The sequence below is a fragment of the Nelusetta ayraudi genome, unplaced genomic scaffold (assembly GCF_046127955.1).
Source record: "Nelusetta ayraudi isolate G7.1 ecotype Tasmania unplaced genomic scaffold, CSIRO-AGI_Nayr_v1 ptg000060l, whole genome shotgun sequence".
Classification (NCBI taxonomy): domain Eukaryota; kingdom Metazoa; phylum Chordata; class Actinopteri; order Tetraodontiformes; family Monacanthidae; genus Nelusetta; species Nelusetta ayraudi.
Genome location: NW_027466110.1, coordinates 1,170,098 through 1,193,278, shown reverse-complemented (window position 1 = coordinate 1,193,278; position 23,181 = coordinate 1,170,098). Strand labels below are relative to the sequence as shown.

Genomic DNA, 23,181 nt, shown 5'->3' with positions numbered 1-23,181 from the left:
CTATGAAATCCATCAAAAGCGTTCAAAAAAAAAAAAAAAAAGAAAATAGGAGCCGTGTTGTGCTCACCTGTTTGACCCACGGTTTGATGCTGTGACTGAGCCGCAGCTCTCTGGCCGCTCCCTCGCTGGAGCCGAGGATTTGACCAATCTGCCGGTCGGAGAAGCCGTCCTGCTTGGCTTTCAGCAGCAGCTCCTTCGGAACCCCGTGTCTGCGGATGGAGGCAATGCATGACACCAGTCTCTTTTTTTTTTTCCTGTGATTGACCAGAATCTACTCTAAACACGGCCGACACCTGGTATTTGCCGCTGAAATTTGCCGATGTGAGCCCGGTCCACAGGACATGCATATCTGATCACAGGTGTTCACAGGTTCTGCCTTTAGATAACCTGACCATGTTTCAGCAGGTGTTCGTCCACAGCAGGGTCCTCTAAGGAGAGGGATCCCACTGTGTGTGTGTGTGTGTGTGTGTGTGTGTGTGTGTGTGTGTGTGTGTGTGTGTGTGTGTGTGTGAGTGTGTGTGTGTAGAGCACAGTTGAAAATAATATAGTCTGGCATTCTATCACACACAGGCTATGCTGTGAGTTCCTTGGACCAGCAAAGACATTGATTGAAAATGACCATAACACTTAGAGCCCTATGTGAGATCGCCCACCACATTTTTTCCATTATATAATATACATAATACATGATCTGGATTTTTTTTTTCTGCTATTGAACAAGCAAAGACATCAGAATGATGCAGCAGAAAACATTTAACACGGTGACCGCCGGAGCAGAAAGAACAAGGAGCTGTTTTTGTGCCATTAAAACTAAATGATTCTGCGTTAGTTTCAGGCTACGGCACTCACGGCGTGGAAATGAGCATTCTAAAATCAATCGCCTCATGCTTAAAAGTCAAATGCACTGCTCAGCTGATCGATAGGAAAGAAAAAAAAAGTTTTCTCCCAAAGCAGCCAGTAAATAAAAAGGAGAAGTAAATTCTGCCATCCTGACTGCCTCATTCGTCTGCTTGTTGTTGAGTTCAACGAGGGTCAATCCAACAAGTAGGTGGCGGCAGCACCGTTGGCCCTGGGCCATAAATTTTTCCGTTAGCAATGCAGTACTTTTCAAATCTGTTTTAATTTGAGGACTTAGATTTTTTTTTTTTTTGTTGTTCCTATTTGGGCTTTAATTTCAACGTCAACAACATAATGCGCGTTTTTCGGAACTGTGGGTACCTATAAAAATGCACAAAAAAATATCCCAGTGCTCGGCCATAATGATTGAGAATGTTGGAAAAGGTGTTTTCTTTTTTTTTTTTTTCCCAATTGTCAATGTAGCATACAAGAAGTATACGTAACGTGTAACTAAGCGCTGAGCATCTGACCGGCTTTGCTCAAATATCCACAGTAAAATATTTGGCTTATCCCAAACATTAAAGGCCAGGTTCACACGCGTCACGTTCCAGGGCAAATCAAAGCAAACGCATGCAAAGTAAATCTCGGTTGGATGCGCCGGGCTAACCTCAGCATGAGCGGGATTGTAATAAGGCATTGATCTTCACATTTAAACTCACCCTGAGAGGGAAAACAACAGATTTCCTCACAGAGAAAGCCGCTGAATTCCTTCGACTCCAAAAGACAAAAGGCTTTCTGATTCCTGGTAAACCACAGCGTGCTCTACCTCCTTTCTATCTGAATTATTTATGACCTTGTGGAATAACAAAATTTGAAATGTCAAGGTTTTTGTTTACTCCCACTGCACATGGCTGGGTAGAGAAATAAGATTAAAAAAAGAGGGAGCAGGGTGGGCTTTAAATCGAACTGGCAGAGGAGAGCAATTTGCATTATTTACTTTGTGGGGAGTTTAATTGCACATGATTGACTTTTGAGACACCATAAAGGTCCCAAAAGAATGAAAAAGATGAAAACACAGACATTCAATGTGTGTGTATTGAGGTTTTGACTGGCGAACAGAACGTAACATAGTTGGAAAGGTCAATTTCAGGTATGAGCGACCAGACAGGAGAATATCGAGCAATCTGCCATTACTGAAACAGTGAGATCAAATATGTCCATCCGGAGTAATTGCAAACATACCTCTAAATAATAAGCATCTTCGTCTAAATACAAATGGACTTTTTCCTCCTCTCACAAAATCCCCCAGCTCTCACTCAGGGATCCTACACTCCACCTCTGACCCGCAGGAACCGGCTGGCCAGCGGAGCCTGAAGCTCACCTGCGCTCAGCTCCACGCTCCATCAGTCTGGCTGCAGCCCATTGTTGCGAGCCCGTGCTCCAGGAGAGGCCACAGAGAGACTTCCAGAGCCCTTCCACGCGTCAGGCAGCCGCCACCAGACGGCCGCCCATTAATTATTAAACAGTGCAGTTCGGGAGGAAGTGGCGGCTAACCCGTGGCGGCCCGCCGTGGCCGGCCAGGCAAGAGCCCGAGGGCAGAGAGGCAAGGAGAGCGGCAGCCGAGATGAGATGAACCACCAGGGAGAGAGATGCAGAAGTGCGAGGGGACAGCGGGGACGGGGGTGCAGGGGAGAAGAATAAGACTAAAAATCCAATACTGTTTTTTAAAAGTTTACGCAGCTCTCGTCCCTGCGGGGACCGGCTGAGGCTTTATAGAGATAGGACAGCAGGAAGTGTAATGCACAAACAGCGGTGTGTGTGTGTGTGTGTGTGTGTGTGTGTGTGTGTGTGTGTGTGTGTGTACAGTGCGCTGCAGGCAGAACCCCTGCAAGATGGGAAAGAAACCACACTTCACACTACTAGGAAGGAACCAGGCAAAACCGCACGAGCCACTGATGCGGAAGCTTCACATATGTTCACTCCATTTGGAAGTGGGCGGAACCTGCGGCGCAGTCAAATTAATTAATCTCAGAGTAGATTTAATGAGCGTGCCTTGTTAATCGTCAAATTCAATCTGTGGCGACTACGATTAGGTCAATAACTAGGGTTCGGTTGGTTGAAAGACAATGCGGCAGGACTCAAAAATCTCATCAAGACAGGAGATTTACAGCGGCAGACAGACGAAGAAGAGAGATTAGAAAAATCTCATGGTGGGTCACCAGCATTAGAATCAATGAAAGACCAGCACTGTCAGTAGTCCAGCACCAGCATGTCTTTTTTTTTTTCTTTTTTTTCCTGATGTCCACCTGCCTGGCCTCCACACCGCCCTCTGTTTGAATAAACTCAACCGTGAACCTGCTTCGCGCGCTTAGCTTTGGCTTCGCAAAACACACAAAGAAGCCCGGGAGACGGTGGGAAACGGAAGAAGCAGCAGATTTTGAAATTACCCTCTGTAGTTGCTCAGCTGCTGTTCCAGCTGTGTGATCTTGTGGAGTTTGTGGAGGAACCACTTGTCGATGGCCGTCAACTGATGGATGCGATCGACGTCCATGCCACTATGGAGGGCCTGGGATGTAGAGAAAAAAAATAAAATAAAATAAATAAAACAGATTTACAGATTGATAAAAAAAAAAAAATGTATTGAGGCCTCAGGTTTATTTTCACGTCTCGTTCCATAAGCTCTCACAATACAAAATACTGGCACAAACTCATCATGCACAAAAATATACCGCTTACTGATTGTGCCAGCTGAACATTGGGTTGATGCCCTTTCATGGATGACTTCCCAGTAGGAATATATTACGTTAGAAAACTTGGCAATCGGTGATTAAAAATGAGCTATCCAGACAGACGCCATCATGAAATTTGACAAATGTTGTGCCCTGGCAACCAACAGCTGAGCATTTTTTTAATGAGACGTCTGACTGCAGAGATGATCCCCGGTTATGTGCGGGAGGATTTCCTTCAGCACTATCTAAGATCTGTCATTAAGATCTTGTGCACTTATTTTCGCTGATCAGGATCGAGGCGATAATTCTATTAACTCAGCGAGGAAATTTACTCTTGATGACTCGTAGCGAAAATGTAATGGCTAATATTCTATTTTAATGACTTTCTGAGAAATGGTCAGTGTTGTTGGGATTACTCCATAAAAGTAGTCCAACTACTGATTACTGATTAAGTAAAGCAACAGTTGAGAGCATCTTGTTTCCTGCACATAACGCACAACGAACCACAATATTCTTTGATTTAGACGAGATGAACTCAAAACAATGTTTGTATTTCCAGCTACAAACGCAATCGCTGTTTTTTCTTTTGCCGCCGCCATGCTTGTTTTGGTGCGTCATCGCGTATCAATGGCGTTGCATGCACGGCTGCGTTGCCAATCTGCGACATCATCGTTTCCGGTTGTTTTTCTAAATTTCAGACGGTTTTGTGGTGAATAAGATATTTTTAGCTTGCAAAATATTTCAGAAAAGTAATGGAATCGTTACTTGGTAAAGTAATTATGATATAATTACCAGTTTTGCCACAGTAATAATGTTAAATTACTCTTCCTAAAAAAACAAAATAGTTTAATTACAGTAGTGGATTACTTAATAATAGATTACTGGATATGGTTAGTTAATTATCAATCCTCCAATGATCTCACTACTTCTCCAGCATAAGGGTGAAAAGCCTCTGTCACAGCAGGAGGTTGAGGCCTCAGTCTGCTGTCGCTCGTGATGCAATTCCTCTTCCTTGAACCAAAACAATGTTTCCATAAGATGCATTGCCACTTTTTTTTGCACACACACACACACACACACACACACACACACACACACACACACACACACACACACACACACACACACACACACACACACACACACACACACACACAAGGTTACAGTGCACGTACGTGCCCCACCACTGGTTGGCCCTACGTTTCATGCTTTAGTCTCCTCGCCTGCGGAGAGCGGTGTGCCAGTGTGACTGGAACAGGAAACAGCGAGTTCACAGTGATTCATTATTGATGTGAGGGCAGATCAGATCAGATGTACCTTGGCCAGAGAGAAGATGCGGGTGCTGGAGGGCACAGCCAGCTCCTGCTGAAGGTCCTGGGTGTCGGCCCAGGCCTTCTTGAGCGGCAGCCGAGGCACGAAGCCGTCCACCGACAGATGACACATCCTCAAGGCCTTCTGCATGCTCTCCTCGAACGTCCGACCCACAGCCATCACCTGCATCCAGAAGCAGCAGGATATGGCAGAGAAACGTGCTTAAAAGGAATAATATTCAATTCAAGTATGAAGGATTAATTTTCAATTCTTTTGTTTGGTCCACCTCTCCAACACTCTTCATGGCACTGCCGATTTCATGGGACATGCCCTGAAAGCGGTCCAGGTCCCAGCGGGGGATTTTGGTGACGATGTAGTCCAGGCTGGGCTCGAAACAGGCTGTTGTTTTCTGTGACACGGCGTTCTTGATCTCGGGCAGCGGGATGCCCAAAGCCAGTTTGGCGGCAACAAATGCCAAAGGATACCTGAAACACACAACAGCACAAAACATAAAAAAAAAAAGAAAAATTGGAAGCGTTGAATGCAGCCTTAACTGAAAAATCTACAATAGAAAGATTTGATATGAAGCGCGTTCAGGTCACAGTCGTCCTGTGAGCAGTTTTAAAGGCGTTTATATTTGTATTGCAGTCTATGGGAAAAATGCTCTTTGTGTCCATGAGATTGTTTTTGCTGCAGTACCTCAAGTGGCCACTGGGGAAAATCGGCACGTCGCGATGTTGCCAGTCCGGTATCCAGTTCTTATAATACATTCATGGCCTAAACCCACAAACATTGTTGGGCAATTTTAACTTCCTGTTATGGGCATAAGCTCTTACCCAGTGGCTTTGGATGCCAGGGCGGAGCTTCTGGAGAGCCGGGCGTTGACCTCGATGATGCAGTATTCCAAGGAGGACGGGTGCAGAGCGTACTGGATGTTGCACTCGCCGACGATGCCGAGGTGTCGAACCACTTTGATGGCCGTCTCCCTGAGCATGTGATACTCCTCATTGGACAGCGTCTGGCTGGGGGCCACCACTATGGAGTCACCTGTTGAGGAGATGGAGGAGGTAAAAAAGAACCATGGAAGACAGTCAAATAAAAACTCACTATCTGACATTTGAAAAGGATGCATTCTGCAAAATTGTATTCTTCTTATTTCATGTTTTAAAATTCATTTAAAAGAAAACTTGTTGGTTTATTGCACATGCATCAACACTGGTAGACCAACCTTGCAGTTTGTTTCCTAACATTTTAATAATAAAATCTTGCAGATCCATTTGAGGACCTTCTGTCCTCTTTTTCTTTTCGACCAGTTGGATCGTAACCAGGCTGCATTTTTAAGCATGAAAGGCCGGCATATAATGGCGACCATTAGAGCTTTGCAATTGAAAAAAGGCTGCCTCATCTGCGGCTGGTATGAAATCAGTTTAGTCTATCTAATGCAAGTATATCTGGTGGATGTGGACACATGACATCCAGTACGTTAGATGCTGCCAATGCTTCCTGCCACAATTCAAACTATTGCAAAAACATCAGTCATTTGGGTGCCGTGTGTTCACTTCTTGTCCTCAGATATGGAAGCAAAGTTTAAAACAGGAATAAACAGAAAAAAGGAAAATTGCTAAGTCCACATCCTGGTGCAAAGTTAAATTGAGGCAGCTGCCAGAAGCAAGAAGAGAGAAAAAATAAAAACAGGCTCATTGTGAGGCAGCATCTGCAGCAAGAAGAAGAATAATTGGGAAGAACACGAACACGAACAGCAGTGTGACGTGTTTTCCAGCAAAGCAGCACAGAAGGCTAAAAACAGCACTATGGTTAGGACATACGGATGATTCATCAGCACCTGTGTGAATGCCGAGCGGGTCGAAATTCTCCATGTTGCAGACGGTGACGCAGTTGTCCGCTATGTCCCTCACCACCTCGTACTCCACTTCCTTCCAGCCCACCAGAGACTTTTCCACCAGGATCTGGCTGCTCATGGCCAAAGCCTGGGCAGGAAGAACAACAAATACCAACAGAATTCAAAATAAAAGTTTTGGTCTCAGAGAATTTTTGAGAATTTCAGTATGCTTGTAAACCAAACAAAAAAAGGGGAAATTATGTGCGGATTCAAATCTGGAAATTCACACATCAGGATGCTCAAGAAATGGGCTTAAAAAATTGACCACTTAGCGTCTCAGTCTTTGTTGAGCCTGATGCCGACTGGAGCAACACACACTGAGAGCAACAGTAACGATGCAGGGTGAAACTTCGCTATGCATCGGACACTAAGGAGAGCGCTGTAGCATTCAGCGGGAGAAAACAAGTTCACAGTCACACCAGTGCGAAACATGAGACACTGACTGTTCATTTTGCAGCCTATGATCACAGATTAGAACCAATTGAGCTGTCTGACATTAAAGTGTATCGCAGAGTTGCACTAAAGGATGTTGCCAGGCAACTGCAAACTTCCTTTTCTGGCAAAGTACCAAAAAAATAGTTCAAAACAATTGGGAGGCTTTTTTCCCTTTTGTCCTGCAGGTTCCATGCTGTAAAAAGGAAGGGAGGGGAGCTGAGACGGAAAAGGTCTGTGTCGGTGAATATCCGTGCGAAAGGTGTGACTTGATAATAATGACAGAGATAAACAGCGATAATGGACGGCCTTAATGGACGCCGGGCTCCGACACCGCATCCTTTCTTCTGACCTTGTGGGCGGTTTCCTCCAGCTTCTCTCTGTTGGCACAAAGACCAGAGCCCAAACCTCCCAGTGCATAGGCTGACCGCAGCATCACTGGGTAGCCAATCTGCTCGGCGGCTTCCAAGGCGTCGGACACCTAACGGATGAAAAGCGAAACTTTGCACTGCGTGATGTGTAAACATGACAGAAAAAAGACATGTTCAAACATGCAAGATGTGTGTATTCATTTTATGTATCTATTTATTTCATCTTTTATTCATTCATCCTTGCTTTATGGTTTCCTACCGACTTGACAGCGACGCTGGGCGCAATCTTCTCATTAATCTCCATCAGTTTGTCAGCAAAGAGCTGTCTGTCCTCGGTGGCCATGATGGACTCCACCGAGGTCCCCAGCACCTTCACTCCATATTTCTCCAGGACGCCCCGTTGGAAGAGTTCAACTCCTGACGCCCAGCGAGAAAAAAAAAAAACAAAAAACATCAATCTATTCAGACGTGTAAACAGCCATGAAAAACAACTTAATTACATAGCAACCCGTTTGTTGGTAGAAATTACCAGCCTTCTGCGACCCCTCTCTCTCTTTAAAATGAATAAATCCTTGAACAACCCACACAGCGCTTTCTTTTCGCTCAAACCGACAGACGCGATGTACAATTTTCCGCACGCGGCGGCCGTCTCACCACAGTTTAAAGCCGTCTGTCCACCCATGGACAGCAGGATGCCGTCCGGACGCTCCACTTTAATGACTTCGGTGACAAACTCCGGCGTGACGGGCAGGAAGTAGACGGAGTCGGCCTGCTTGGTGCCCACCTCATTAGTCTGAACCGAGGCAATGTTTGGGTTCATGAGCACCGTCTTTAGGTTCTCCTCCTGTAAATTGGATGGAAGAAGAAGAATAGGAGGGAATATGAATCTTAGCTGTCATCAAATAGTGAAATACAATTGTATTTCTGCTACCGGCCACCCAATTGTTGGTTTTTGTAATAGACTGTCGGCTCTAATGTCATCAGTGTTTCATTTCATCTTTGCACCATCCTGATTCTACATGTGACAGTTTCTATTTTTTGGCCACAAGTGAGCCGTTGCGACTGTGCACTGGTTGACCAAGTAACATCAGGAACACTTTGACCCCTGAAGGCAAACTTTTGTTGAACGATCTCCTACCTTCATGGCTTTGATGGCCTGAGAACCAGAGTAGTCAAACTCTCCAGCCTGACCAATGGACAGTCCACCAGAACCAAGTACGAGCACCTTAGACACCTTCAGTAATGGGAAAAAAAACACAAGCAACAAACTCTGTAAATAGACAAAAGGTTGAAATAATCTTCAACTTAATGTAAAAAAAAAAAAGAGCACTTACGTGAAAACACGTCTGTTATTATGAATTGTTGTATTGTACAGTTTGCCAATATAATTTCTTTAACTTTTAATTGTGCATGCACTTATAAGCTCTCTGCAGCTGTGTACCTGGGCTCTGGGTGGGATTTCTGGTTTCTTTGGCATCACTGACACAATGTTTGAGTCCTTTCCTTTCTTAATCAAGGATATGAAGGCATCAAAAAGAAACTGTAGGCAGAAGAGGAAAATATGAGTTACATTAAAGGCAAAAGGAAAGAGAAATTTGAAACCAGGGGTTAAACTGCAGCCCAAAACTTGTGTTGACATTGCAGTGGAAAAAACTGAATCGCAACATTTGTGGCTTTAATTCAATAAAATAAAACGTTTTGTCTTGACTGCAATTGTAGCAACTTGCAAAATGAGTGGACACTTAAAATACAAAGTAGATTGTTAAAAAGAAGTCTGAATATTCCATTTCACTTCTTTCACTTTCAACTTTTATCCTGCAAAGATACTTCATTCTAACGCAGCACGCAGGTAGTTCAATCAGCTGAGTTTTTAATTACCTCAGTGTCGGTGGGACCCCCTTTAGCCTCCGGGTGGAACTGGGCTGTGAAAATAGGCTTTGTGGTGTGCATAATGCCCTGGAGAACAGGCAGAGTTGATATGAGGACACTGAACCAAAGCCGACAGTTGACGGCAATTTTCATTTTATCTGTCGAGTCATTTTCAAACTACGCAGGGTGTTTCCTTCGTCCGCATGTTCACCTTTTGCAAAAACTCTCGCAGCTTTAAGTGCAGTGAATCAAAACGCAGCCTTGACTGAAACCAACCTCATTGGTGCCGTCATTAGCGTTGACGAAAAGCGGCCTCCAGCCCGGCGGTAAGGACGTGCTGTCAATGCCATAGCCGTGGTTCTGTGCTGTAATGAAGGCCTGGCTGGACATCACATTCAGCACCGGCTGGTTCTGGCCTCTGTGAAAACCACATGCAAGCCGAGAAGAATAAGTATTGATTGATATCTCAGTCTCCAAGGGAAACCGTTAGAAAGTCTTTCTTGAAAAATGCGTGTTTCGGTGCAACACCGTAAGAAGCCCTTTGGCCCTCTTATGTTGCTATGGCGATTGTTGATTATGTCAGTGTTGTCCTGGCCGGGCACAGATGGTGTCTCCGGAGTCAGGAACATTTTAAAAAAGGTTGGGGGGGAGGGGATAAAATAATAATAATAATAATAATAATAATAATAATAATAACAATAATAATAATAATAATAATAATAATGATAATAACAATAATAATAATAATAATAATAATAATAATGATTTAAAAAATCACAAAATCAGGCATAATTGGCTTCCTACCTTGGTGGTTGACGGTGAAAATCCTATGATTATCCACACGTTTGTGTTGTTGTGCAATGTCAGAAATGAATCATTTGTGGAGCCTAAATAAAATGCAGTATATTTTGAAGTTAAACCTAATAGCTTTGGTTTCTAACTTTCTAACTTTGCCAAACTTGCTTTTCTCCGCCACGTCGTGTTTAAAAGTGTCACCGAGGATTAGAAAATAGACGGCATCTATCAGTGCCCACTCACGTCGAGAGTGGCCCTTCTGTTCGCCTTTCCTCCGTGATAAATCATCGCACCTCTTTTGTCACATCGCCATGTAAATTAAAGTGCATAAATCGCGCGGCTCCTTAGCCGGCGAGGAGGTGAAAGGCTGCTGCACGTCACCGCGTGCGTCAAGGAGCATATTGTGGTCCCATCGGGTCAGAAGAATTATTCCGATCAAGAGCAGATGGGATGCAGGTGGGTGAAGTAATACATCATTAATGAGTAAAATATTAATGACGCTACCTGCACCTAGACTTTTTTTTTCACACAGTAGCTCCAATTAATTGACTTTTTAAATTTGTCGACCTGCCGACAGGATCACAGGAGATCAAATATTGACTCTTTTCTGTGTTTTTTCAACAACCAGAGGCAACAACAGAAACAGCCGAGGATCAGCAAAAAAAATCTGGTGCCAAATTGTGACTTTAGTCTGTTTACTTCAAAATGAAAGTGAAAGATTCAAATGAAAACATAACTGTCCCGTTGACCTCTTCAAATACTGTAGATAAAGCGAGTTTGAGTAGTTTATAGTCATCATATTGAGGGTCAAGCAGCAATATGAGGACATTTATGTAGCACACAAGGAGACATAGAGACATTTAAAGAAAAGGACAGCAGTGAACAGACCAACGAAGGGCAACGTGCACTAAAAAGGTGCAAGTGCAGCAGTGGGCAGCAATACTGCGGTGCGGCAGCGGAACCGTAAACAATTTGCAAGAACAATTTAAGGAGCATGATTGTATTAATGGGCGATAAGGCTCCACAGTAGTCGTCCTGCAGTGTGTGTGTGTGTGTGTGTGTGTGTGTGTGTGTGTGTGAGAGAGAGAGCGAGAGACAGTGAGGGAATGTGTGTGAGTGAGGGGTCGAGTGGAGTGCTCGAGCCAAGTTCATCAGTTTCACGGCTTGTGGGAAGGAGCCGTTTCTCAATCTTGCGGCGCGTGACTGAACTGCCCTGTATTGGCTGCCACAGGCTAATAGTTGGAAGTGGTGGCGGTGGTGGCCAGGGAGTGTTGGCTCGCAGGTGAGGTTTTTTATAGCCCTGCTCCACCAGCGTGCCCTAGTAAATGTCCCCAGTCGCTGGAAGTCGGGTCCCAGTGATGCACAGTGCCCTTTTGATGAGTCTCTCCGGGCAAACGTACGTCACGCTGCCGCACACCGCAGCTTCTGGAAGCCGAGGCAGGGCTGCAGCGATCGAATCTTTTAGTTATCGGCTATTTTACCAGTTAATTTACCAATAAATCGAGCAGCTGTGTGAAATGCAATTCCGGCATGCTGCCCCCTTCAGAGACTGCGGTTAAAACATTTCCAAGTGAGACGAGTTATGATCCAAAGAAGCCCCAGATGACCGATGGCTTGAACTATTTTACTGCATCGTTACCAAGATGGTTTGTTAAAGCTGCTTAAGCAAAACTAGCAGTCAGACATGGCTGACTTTTCCACGCTTGATGCGCACCTCATTTCCTGCAGGACCTCACGCTTGACATACCTGTTGCCCATCGGAAGCTTATATGACTTTGCTCCCGCAGCCAAGGCGGTGATTTGGTTTCCCATACAGATTCCAAACACTGGCTGAGGACGATCACTTTCCAGCACCTTCCCAAGCAAAAACAAGACAATAAATATGATGCTGATTCAGTTTTTTTTGGTCATGAAACCTTTTCAGGTTTGAACCGGACTTCGCCGCGCTGTTACTCAGCAGCTGTCATTTTGGGTGAAGGATATTTAGGATGTTTCAAGTTAAAGCGGAAGCAAGTCCCACCTTCTGGAGGTTGCTAATGAGCGCTGTGGCCAGAGACGGATCTCCTGGTCCGTTGGAGATAAACAGGCCATCATATTCTATACTCATTAAGTCCTGATTCCAGGGTACCAGGTGGACCTCCGCGCCCCTCTGCAAACACACACACACACACACACACACACACACACACACACACACACACACACACACACACACACACACACACACACACACACACACACACAGACAACCACGGACCGTCATGTCATTAAACGTGTCCTCGGGCAATAAAATACACTGCAGCACAGGCAGAAACTTCTGGAGCTCAACTGTCACTGTTTCCCCTGAACACGCAGGTCAGACACAGGTCGGATTTAATCAGAATGAACGACTCACTCTGTGTCCGTGCTCACCTTAACCAGCAGACGGATGATGTTGTGCTTAATACCACAATCAACAGCCACCACTTTTATGGGGTTTCCTTTGCCAAAAACCTTGGTTTCCTATTTTAAAAAAAGGGGCAAATGAAGGCTTCAATTAAAAGCAAAGCAACGCATTCACAAACAACATTTTGGTTGCTGTTGTTTTTTTTTTAATCCTAGTCAATGTACAAACTGTTTTGCACCCACATGCCTCGTGTCCACCCTCAGCACTATACATAAACGAAGACGTACACGTACATAAAAACAACCATTTGCATTTCAACATTCGCCTGCGCCGACGCTCATCAGCCCTGCCGATGAAAAACAGCGCGGAGAGTTAATGAGCAACTTCATCGAGCAACTCCGCCGATCATCCTCCGTCATGAAAGGTCTCCAACAACTTCATAACAGCTTACATAAGGTGCTGCGGTTTAAACGTGGCTGTGGCTCTTTATGGGGCCTGTCAGATGCCAGTAATAGCTGCACTGCAGCGATATCTTGATTATTAACTGTCAGAAGAATGATGAATAGTCGAGACATAGTGCTCACGCCGCCTCTGACAGAGCAAAGTGCTTGGAGACGCGGCGGGATCGAATTAAAGCCCACTGGGAATCGAGGGCTACAGTGTAAATTAAAAGGATTTAAAAAGAGAAAAAATTAACAAACTGAGAGTGGGCTCAAAAGAAGATCTGAGAGAGCTTCCTGGAGGACATGGTGCATCGTACGAACAACGAACGAAGACAATAAAACGAAAAAAACACAGTTTCAATGTCTCATATATTTAAATCGAGCTATTTTTTGCACAAACACACACAGTAAAGTAAACAGTTTTATCTATTGTAAAATCCACTTTATTTGTGTTTAAATAAGCTGGCATACACAAATGGGGGAATGGACATAACACGAAGAGCTACAGTTGTTACCTTGGTTGAGACCTCCGCCACCAAGTTTTCCTGGTTCGGGTCAGATATCTCGACAGGTTGTCCTTCAAATTCTATCTTTGCCAGAATTGTGCCCTGAGTGGAAAATCAATGGAGGTCAACATGAAACCAACGATTTAAAGAATAATTTAATTTTGCTCAACTGGTATTTGTGGTTGAAGCTTGAAGCTAACAAATTGAAAAAAAATTGATAAGAAGAACATTAAAAAAAAAAAAACCTGAAGAACACGGTTATTTAGATAAAAAAATAAAGGTTTGCAACAAGTATAAAATAATAATGTCAAATTGTCACTTTGTCTTGGGTGCTGACAACAGGTTCAGCTTCAAAGCCGGAAAAGGTTTAATCAGAAGCGCCCCAAGTTTAATGGTGCTGCATCTGGATGTTCGGCAGTTGCCATGGCAACCCTAAATGGCAACTTGCACGGCAATTTAAAATCCATTTGTAAAAGGCACAGCGGCAGGCCTCTGTGTTTGCAGTACCTTGTCTCTGATGACCTTGGTCAGCATCCTGGTGTCTATTCCAAACAGAGCAGGAACCTTTAAGAAACAGAAGGAGGCATTTTTACTAATGTAAATGCGACAGAGTTCCTACCCTGACAAAACTGGCGTAAAGTAACACCAGGTTCAGTCCCAACCTTCTCTTCCTGAAGCCATTGCCCCAAAGACTTGACAGAGTTCCAGTGGCTGTACTCGTGGCTGTAGTCTTGAACCAGGAGACCAGACACCTACATCAGCAAAGCACAGCAAAGACATCAGGACTGATGGACGACTGTAGCTCAGGAGGAGGAGTGGGTGGTCCAGCTGTGGCTACACATGCAGTTTACCACCACCAGTGTGAATGAATAATGGTTTCAATTGAAAAGCGTGATATATATATCCAATGAATTATTGAGATCTGTTGTGTTGTTATCCAAAAACAGGTATTTTCCTTTATGGGTCATGTTTTGAGTTCTGTAAATCATGACTTCACACTTTGAGACGACATCAGTCTTGATAGATCTCGACAATTTAAAGACACTCGAAGTTTGTTCCATCTCTGTGAACTGTATGTGAACTAAGCAGCACATACGGTATGAATCATTTGCGTTAACATCCTGTCCTGACCTGCAGATGATGCAGGATGAGAAAAAAAAGGCTTGAGCTGTTACAGGGCCACTCATATATAATCCCAGTAGTTTATATATAAAAAAGAAAAAATGAAAGATAACGCATGCTGACATTTAAAGACAAAAAATTCATCATTCTCACTGGAGCTACCAACATCAGACAAACCATACACTGGAAAACAATACATGCATGAGGACTTCAAGCAGGTAAATCAATCATGGAAAGCAAATCGTTTTTTTGGGGTGTGACTGTGACAAAAAACAACACAAGGAATTGTCAAATGCTGTAATATATACACTATTTAAAAAGGATCTAATGGCGTGAAATAAATTATGGCCTGGCATGACCAGTGCACACTGCCCTACCTGGATTCGCTCAGACTCCACATATTTCCTGAGGCCCAGCTCATCCAGCTCCTGAGTGTTTGGAACCCCATAGTTTCCGACAATAGGGTAGGTCAAGGTCAGGATCTGACCTCTGTAGCTGGGATCAGTCAGGGCTTCGGGATACCTGAGGCACGGAGACAGCAAACCATGTGTAAAGAAACACAAAAAAAACAATCAAAATTGGGAAGTTCACATGTCGACATTCACACTGTTCATTTGTAGGTACATTTTTTTAACTAAAATATGATGTAGCTTGACTCTTGCAGCCATAATTCATTCCTACCCAACCAGGCCAGTATTGAAGACCAGTTCACCAGCTACAGAGGAACTGTGCCCAAAGGAAAAGCCTTTCATCCTTGTGCCATCCTCCAAAACCAGGTGCGCCGTCTGGGCCTTGGGGTTGAGGGAGAGAGGGAGAGGGAGAGTGCAGGAACATGATGAGCAAACTTTCACACAAGAACAACACAATATTTTTACACGGGCTGGAAGAGACCAGGGCTGAAACTTTGAAACTGAATGCTGAATTTTGAAAGTGGTAGCAAACTCGGAACACGAAGGAGTGAATTGCGCAGTGGTCTCAAATGTGCAGGCTTCTCTCAGCCATGGATGATGAGGATGTTGGGGCGGATCGATAGCATGATGCAATTCTCTTAGAGGTGAACACATGCACATCAGAGGCCTGCAGCATCTGTGTACAACATGTTATCAGTGAGAGCATTCTGAAAGCATCAATATTTCATGCTTCTTAAACTTGTTTCTATTTTCCAAGTGTACACACATTTTGTTTTTACATGTACCAAACTACTGTTGTAAATCCTTCAATTGACGTTGTTTCTCTAAATATGTCAACCCCATGGTATCAAGCAAGAACCTGAACAGTTTCCCACACTCAAATCGATATACTATGAAATTCGGCTCGATCAAAGTCCACGACCTGAACCACTTTGTCGATGCAATTTAAACTTTTTGACGCAAACTTCGTAAATTTCATTAAAATTAAAGTTGTTATACAACATTAAGGTTTCAGCTCAGCTGCAGGCGTAGCTACTGTTGATTCTTTAAAGAAGGGGGGAAAAAAAAGAGAGAGAGACATACGTAAATAACTTGACGGTACGTTTACAATTTTGACGTAAATAAGGTTATCCTCAAACTTGTGGAATTGTTCGCGGAGTTTGCCACTGTGTCCTCAGCGCGTATTTGGCACATAATTCGCAGCTTTACGTGGGGAGTATTGAGTGAAACTGCTCATGGCAGTGACTTGGTCACTAGCGCTTCCTCTCTTACCTTGACACTAAAATGCCTTGTAGCTCGTAGTCCCAACCATGCCGACGTGCATGGACGTCGCGCTCCACCCCCAACCACGCATCCCTGCCTCAGAGATTTGACGAGGCTGTAAGCGAGTAAGATCTTTGTCATGTTCGCTCCGAGTCAATTCCTTCATCAAGAGTCGCGCCGCCGTGAACGAAAAGTTGCCCGGGAGCCAAAACCACGTCGCTGTTACGAGGGTCTTGCCAACTGCCAACGTGACAACAACGTGTAAACTTTCTTTGGGGAGGACAGCTGAGTGCGGAGTTTTGGGCTCGCCCTCCCCGCGCTGGGAACGGCCCGGTGGGATTGGCCGCCAGGCCGTTGTCTTCCGCAGCGCACCAAGCGCGCGGCCTTTTCATTGGTCGCCGGAAAACGCCTACTTTCAGTGGATTACCGCTCCGGCGCGTTCAAAAGTTTAACACATCCGATTCTATGTGACTAAACAAAAGGTAAATGGATAGTATTTTGCGTAAGAAGATAAGTAGGTCAATCTAAAAAGCACGCTCTTGTAAGACTTTTGATCATCAATGTCGCATAGTGCTAAACATTCGTTTTTATTCTGAACTGCTTCCCACCACTGAACACTGAAATAGTCCCGTAAGAAGGTAAACCGTTTACACTGACATCTTCCCATTTTCACACACTTGCAAAACTTTTACAGATATAATTTATTCACATGTGCTCTTTTGCATTTTAAGGGTCCAAATGTATAGACATTTATTGTGTTGTTTGCTCTAGCTGGTCTCTGTTTTTCTGTTGTTGTTGTTTTAAAATCGTTCTTTTATTGTGCTACTGTTTAATTAATGTTATACTGCTTTGAAGGATATGAATTTCATTGTACTGCATGATGTTGTCTCTTATATAACTATATTATGTAATTACAATTACAAACCTGTACATTTAAAATAACTACTCATTTTTAATTTATCTTTATGTTGTGTATTTTAAGTGGATTCGGGTATTTTCAAACACGAAAACCCCAGGTTAATAAGAGGGGGGGTCTGGGGGGAGTACAACGCATGCTGATCGTGAAAGAAAATATTGGCTTGCGCCAAAAACCCAATTTACAAAGTCTCTACAGGCTTTTCTTTGAGGCCAGTTGACTGCAATAAAGAAAAAAAGGGGGGAAAGTGGGGGCAAACAGGCTGCACAGTGGTGGGATTACGGTGGTATGTGTATTTGCTGATCACTGCAAGACCGATGCTCTGTGGAGAAGGCAGCCTGACTGCCACTCTGCTGGGTTCAGCAGTCTGAACAAAGTGGGTGTGAGTAATAGGACGTCAATAGGTCAGGAAATACCCCCGCAATTGAGAAAGTTATCTTAAGCAAATAGATGCTCTTTGAAACTTTAGTTTTCACATTTTTCACTGTTTTTCGTTTTACTGGCTTGCTTTTAATAATTCTCTGCATTTTATTTGCTTATTTTTTTTCTATTAGCAATGGTAGTGGCCCGCCTATAATGAGGCCACAGTGTCCGGGAAGTTACGCGAAGACAGTAACAAAAATCACATTTTATTGTCGTCTTTACACTTTATTACACAGTAATTACACTTAAACATGTTTTTTTTGCCAGTGACTTTTTATCGTGTGAGTTTAACTATATACTGTTTTTGTAAAAGCCCATTTTGATTTGGTAAAAACGTAAGGACAAACTTCATATGGACATGTTTGAGAGCAACTTGTTGATAAACAAGCAAAACACTCGGATCTCGTGTCATTTCGATATTCAAACCGGAGCCGCCTCTTGGTGGATTTGTGAAGCACTGGCGACACCCAGTGGTAGCTCTGCTTGTGACGTGTTTAAAATCAGTTCACAGAATGTGCAAGTTGGGTGTAGGTGACGGTGCAGCTCTGGCTCTCACTCACCCACTCACTCTTTCTCTCTCTGTCAAAACACACACACACACACACACACACACACACACACACACACACACACACACACACACACACACACACACCTACATCTGTACAGCAGTGGCGACCCAGGAGTCATGAATGTCAGCTAGCTGCCAGCGGGTCGTTAAAGCCATAACAGCTTTACAGTTGACATGGCACTACCACTGAAGTCTTTATGGAGGCCAAAGAAATGCATTTATGCTATTCAGGAGGTCATGCTTTAAAGTGCAGCATATGCCAGCATACTTAAGCTGCAATATTTTTACTCCCTGGAAGGCATTGTGACCTCGAAAGAAAAGGTTCAGGTTTTTTAGATGGTGTGTGCCATTTGTGAAAATAAATAAGGCCGAGTGATTAAGTTTGAGATGTCAAAATTGTAAATTGAATCATATAAGATTCCCAGTATGTTGTAGGTTGACAGCATAAGTGGAAATTTTAGGTTGGAAAGTTGCAGGAGCCTTAACAAACCCATTTATGAAATTTGTACGGCAACACTGCAACAACAGCAGATTATAATGTTTAATCTTTAACATTTAACACTGCTCATTTGCATTTGGCGTCATTTCTAGGATAAATTTGAATAATATTGTATCAGTCCTTAGAAGACCCACAGTCAAGAGCAGAAATGTATTTTAATTATCAAATTAACAACAGACACAACTTTAAAAAGTAATGTTTTACTTTATTCTTTCATGAAGAGAATAAAGAGGTTGTTCATCACCAGAGAATCTTACAATGCGTACAAAAGATACTGGGGGAAGCCTTGACGCCGCAGTAGGAAGCACCAGCTAACTTAACCTTTCAGGGTTAATATTTTTAGACAGTGAGAAAGTGAGGCCACTCAACACTTATCATGGCTATAATGTTGCTCCCTTGTCACCATGTACCACAAAGAGGCATTTCCTGTACGAAAATAAAACAAACGTGAATTTTCACGGATTCTTTTTATTCTTGGATGGTGAATAAAATCATTATGGAATAAAATACAAATCCTGCACAACACACTGTAACAGTCATGCACAGTCCCCTGCTGATTGGCCGAGGGCGAGGCCTAATGAGCTCCGGTGTCTGTCCTCAGCTGAGGGACCTCACATTGTCTGCGGTTTCAAGTTTGCGTTTCAGACGGGGGCCAAGCTTAAGAGAGGACATGAATAGACAGGCAACCCCACAACCTCTACTGTAAGTTCTATATTATTCTGAGACATGACAGGTTTATGTCTCTTTTATCATGGGTTGTTTATGGGCCATACACACAAACAGGTCAAACAGGATAGGGGCAGGACTTAAAATGTATCTTCTGTGTCATTAATAAGGAGGAGAGAGCTTCATGAATGACACAGGAAAGACATAAGGGGTTGAAACTGAAAACCATGATGGGTCATTCCAATATTTTGACTTCATAGCTCGACTTACTAAACAATCTTCTGCACACGAGACCCTTGTGAAATGTTAGAGATGGAGGATTATTGAAAGTTTCAATGACAATTTTCTGAAAGTTAGGATAATTCTTTAAAGTCTTCCAAGAAGACCAACACCAAGCTTAAAGCATTTTGTTTTGCTGTTCATAATTTTTTTTTTGGGGGGGTTTGTTTTTTTGTGAAGCCACCGTTGGCTACGCAACGGTCCGACTGTCCTGCAACAAGTGTCAAACGGGAAAACCAAGTGATCAGCTGGTGATAATGAAGGTGGAGACAGTCCCATCGGGTCCCGTATCGGATTCCCCTCCTCCGCTCTGACGTGGCGTCCCCCAGCAAAGAAAGGGCGGCGGGTGGCTTTGTTTAGCCTGCCTAATTCCCATGTGGAGCAGCGAGGGAGGGAAAGGGGGCACGCAGGCCACAGAGGCTGCATCAGCCCCCTTAAGGAGCCATGGCCCCTGCTCTTAGAAATCCCAAGAAACTTCACACCTCTCTGCCGGAACTATAAATAGGCTCCATCTGTGCCCCGCGGCTCAGTTACAGCCTCATTCCTTTTGGCATGGTTGGACTGTGGGGGAAAGAAGCACTCAGGGTCCACAGGGTTTGGAAAGGAAGGGGGAGGTGAGTGGGAGGAGAGGGGCGGGCAGGACCAGGATGATTCCAAAATCTACCCTCATGACCTTTGACGGATGGTTTGTGGAAAAAGGGAAGCCCATCCGTGGGTGCGTGTCACTTCCCTGCAAACAGCGGAGCATTCAGCACTCCGACCGCTCGCCGAGTCCAAATGCCAGCGATTGCACAGGGGTGGGGGGCGGAGGGGTCCAACATCTTTGGCATCTTACGCCACAACTCACTCATCGGACACCCCCTCCCCCCCCAATCCACCCCATCCCTCAACCTCAGGATCTTCACGGTTCCCTGAGGCGGGGCGGCGCCAAGGTCCGACAGAAACAGAAGCGGCCCGTGTTTTCATCGACGCGACGTATAGATATAAACGCATTCCAAATATGAAACGTCAGCGGTAACTCCGGGGAACTTGGAATTGTGGAATCTGGATCAGAGCTGGCAGGGCGGATTTGAGGGATTATGACCAACAGAGAGCAGCAAGATAAGTCTTGTAAATCACAGTGTGATTTCTGCTCGGGGGAGAGCTTTACTACCTGTCCTGAAGCAAACCTTGGGGGTGTTTTTATGAGCCGTCGTGCCTCGCCCCGCCCCTAAGGACATAGCTTGGGTTTGAGGTGGCACATAAAAAATGTTTTGAGTTGGGGGGGAAAAAAACCCTCTGAGGAAAACAGCCTTTCCCATCTATCTATTCTTCAGTTTTCTAATGTTGTTGTCTGAGCTCCAAACAACTTTGCACTACTTTGATCCCCCTGTGCGGAGTCTCACAACATCTCCATAATGCGTCCAGAGCGAAAAAGGTGACAAACACTGCCTTCAAAGAGGTGTTTTTTTCCAACAAGGTGTTTTCATTTTAATTCAAATTTGTTGTGTTGCCAGCTAAAGCTTGGACAGGCTATTGAATGCTTGAATTAGAAAGGAATAAAGCAGGTTTACAGCTCAACTGGCCAGCGCCAACTGGCAGACCACACAGCCAAAGGAGGAACACAGGTCAAGTAAAAAAAAAGTCAGTAGCTCTGACAGTTGTCATTCAGTTGTTTAACCAGGCTATTTATAGATGAGCATTGTTTGAGCTTTGAAGAAGACATTCTAACTTTAGCTCGTTGCATAATTCGTATTCCGGGTCAGAACTTTAGTGTATTTTCACTTATTAATACGGATAAGCCGTACTGATACCGTCCTCTTCACCTTCATGCCTCTGAACCGGCAAAGAGGAGAGGAGTTGAGCGATGAAGACTGAAGATGCAATGCAGCACTTCCCCACGGCCGTCACTGAACCGAGCAGAATGAGGAGAAAACATCCTCTCGTCTCGTCGCATCTGGATGGATTCCTCTGATTGGACTGAACCAAGTCCACTGAATCATCTGAGCAGACTCCTCGGGAATGCACAGGTGCCGTCCCCAGCTGTCTGAGGGCCAAGGTGGGCTACATCCTGGTACAAGTCACCAGTTGACGGCCGGGCCCACGCAGAGGGACAGACAACAACAACATGTGTCTTTGAACAGTGCAAAGCATCGAGACCTGGAGCAGAATCCAGCCCAGCAGAAAGCTAGGAAATTGTTTTTCAGCCAATTTATTGGCAGGTCCATCAAATCCAAATGTGTTTATGTAGATTCATTTCGTGTTTTGTAGATGATGCCAGACAGGATTACGCTGCACGGCACCACAAACCAGGCACTCCTGGCTCCTTCTGTCTCTGAATGCCTGGATAATTCATTTCAATTCTCCTCAAAGCCTGCAAGGTTTTGAGCTGCGTCTGCTGCGGGGCGTCAGCCTTCTCGACCTTTGCTGCAGTCATGAACACGTTCTCGTGGCTGAAGAATGATTCCCTAAATTAGACGTTTCCATGGATGGAGGTTCCCTAAATCATTTGTATTGACCTAATGAGCCCATTCAAAAAAGAGGTGGCAAAACTTATTTCAGTTAAATCAAAAAGAAGAATAGTTAAGTCAAGTTCAGTGTGAACCAAGCCAACCTCAAGCACCCCATTTATAAATATGTGTGACTCCTTATAAGGGCTGAACTTTCACCCACACTGTAGTTTTTCCCAAAGAGGCTGGATAAGGATGCTAATTAAAACTTATTTTAAAAAAAATCCAGCCAGAACGAGAAAAGCCATATTTATCATCTCTGATGCGGTCCTCAGATGGCAACAGCGCGCTAAAACAAATGTAGAAACATTGTTTTGATGGTCAGGCTGGTCTGTATGCAGTGTAAATAACGCTAACTTGCTACTGACAGATTTAGTGTGTGATTTTGAAGGAATCATATGACTTCACATGCAGTTCCATGCAGCGTATACATAAAGCAAGGCTGCTCAAGCCATTAAGATTGTATAGCTCAGATTGGATTGTAGCACAGGTGCAAGCGCTGAGGCATTGGGGGATTGTGAGGGTGGGGGTGGGGGTGGCGGTGTGGGGTTGGGATCTCGAAGAAGGCGCTGGGGGGAAGAAGGGGGGGAGCCCAGATGACAGCTGAGGGGACTCAGGATCTCTCCAGTCCACCGTGGTGGAGATGGGGTCAGTGAAAGCACGGTGGGGAGGGGGTGGTAGAATTTCTGCGCTTCCTTCGTCACTGGGCCCCGTCATGGTGGTGGTGGCGTTGGAGGGCAGGCCTACACTACACCGCTGGCACTGAGAGACCGATATAGACAAGAACTGAGGAGACAGAATTTGCACTCCTGGCCCCGTCTGGGTTACTGGCATCAGCAGCTGAAAGCTCCCACCAAGACGCCGTCTTCTACGTCACATCCTTCAACAAGAGAAGGGCGGCCGAGTGCTCGCCACGCCACCACACAGACAACACACAACCAAGACACTGAACACAGGTGCCACT

The 23,181-nt window shown here is 44.5% G+C and overlaps 1 protein-coding gene across 1 annotated transcript in view; it reads right to left on the bottom strand.

The window, feature by feature from the left end:
- cps1 (carbamoyl-phosphate synthase 1, mitochondrial) overlaps positions 1–16,891 on the bottom strand; it is a 34,955-nt gene extending 18,064 nt beyond the window's left edge. The window contains exons 1-22 of the mRNA XM_076040024.1: positions 16,384–16,891; positions 15,383–15,492; positions 15,079–15,223; positions 14,242–14,331; positions 14,087–14,143; positions 13,589–13,681; positions 12,657–12,746; positions 12,265–12,393; positions 11,992–12,098; positions 9,726–9,867; positions 9,459–9,536; positions 9,022–9,120; positions 8,719–8,814; positions 8,235–8,424; positions 7,840–7,997; positions 7,562–7,690; positions 6,721–6,865; positions 5,714–5,924; positions 5,164–5,362; positions 4,884–5,060; positions 3,285–3,403; positions 68–209 (exon numbers count right to left, since the gene is read on the bottom strand). Of these exons, the coding sequence (XP_075896139.1) occupies positions 68–209; positions 3,285–3,403; positions 4,884–5,060; positions 5,164–5,362; positions 5,714–5,924; positions 6,721–6,865; positions 7,562–7,690; positions 7,840–7,997; positions 8,235–8,424; positions 8,719–8,814; positions 9,022–9,120; positions 9,459–9,536; positions 9,726–9,867; positions 11,992–12,098; positions 12,265–12,393; positions 12,657–12,746; positions 13,589–13,681; positions 14,087–14,143; positions 14,242–14,331; positions 15,079–15,223; positions 15,383–15,492; positions 16,384–16,515 (2,838 nt within the window). The 5' untranslated portion in view covers positions 16,516–16,891. The remainder of the gene's footprint in view (positions 1–67; positions 210–3,284; positions 3,404–4,883; positions 5,061–5,163; positions 5,363–5,713; positions 5,925–6,720; positions 6,866–7,561; positions 7,691–7,839; positions 7,998–8,234; positions 8,425–8,718; positions 8,815–9,021; positions 9,121–9,458; positions 9,537–9,725; positions 9,868–11,991; positions 12,099–12,264; positions 12,394–12,656; positions 12,747–13,588; positions 13,682–14,086; positions 14,144–14,241; positions 14,332–15,078; positions 15,224–15,382; positions 15,493–16,383) is intronic.
- Positions 16,892–23,181: the final 6,290 nt, after the last annotated feature.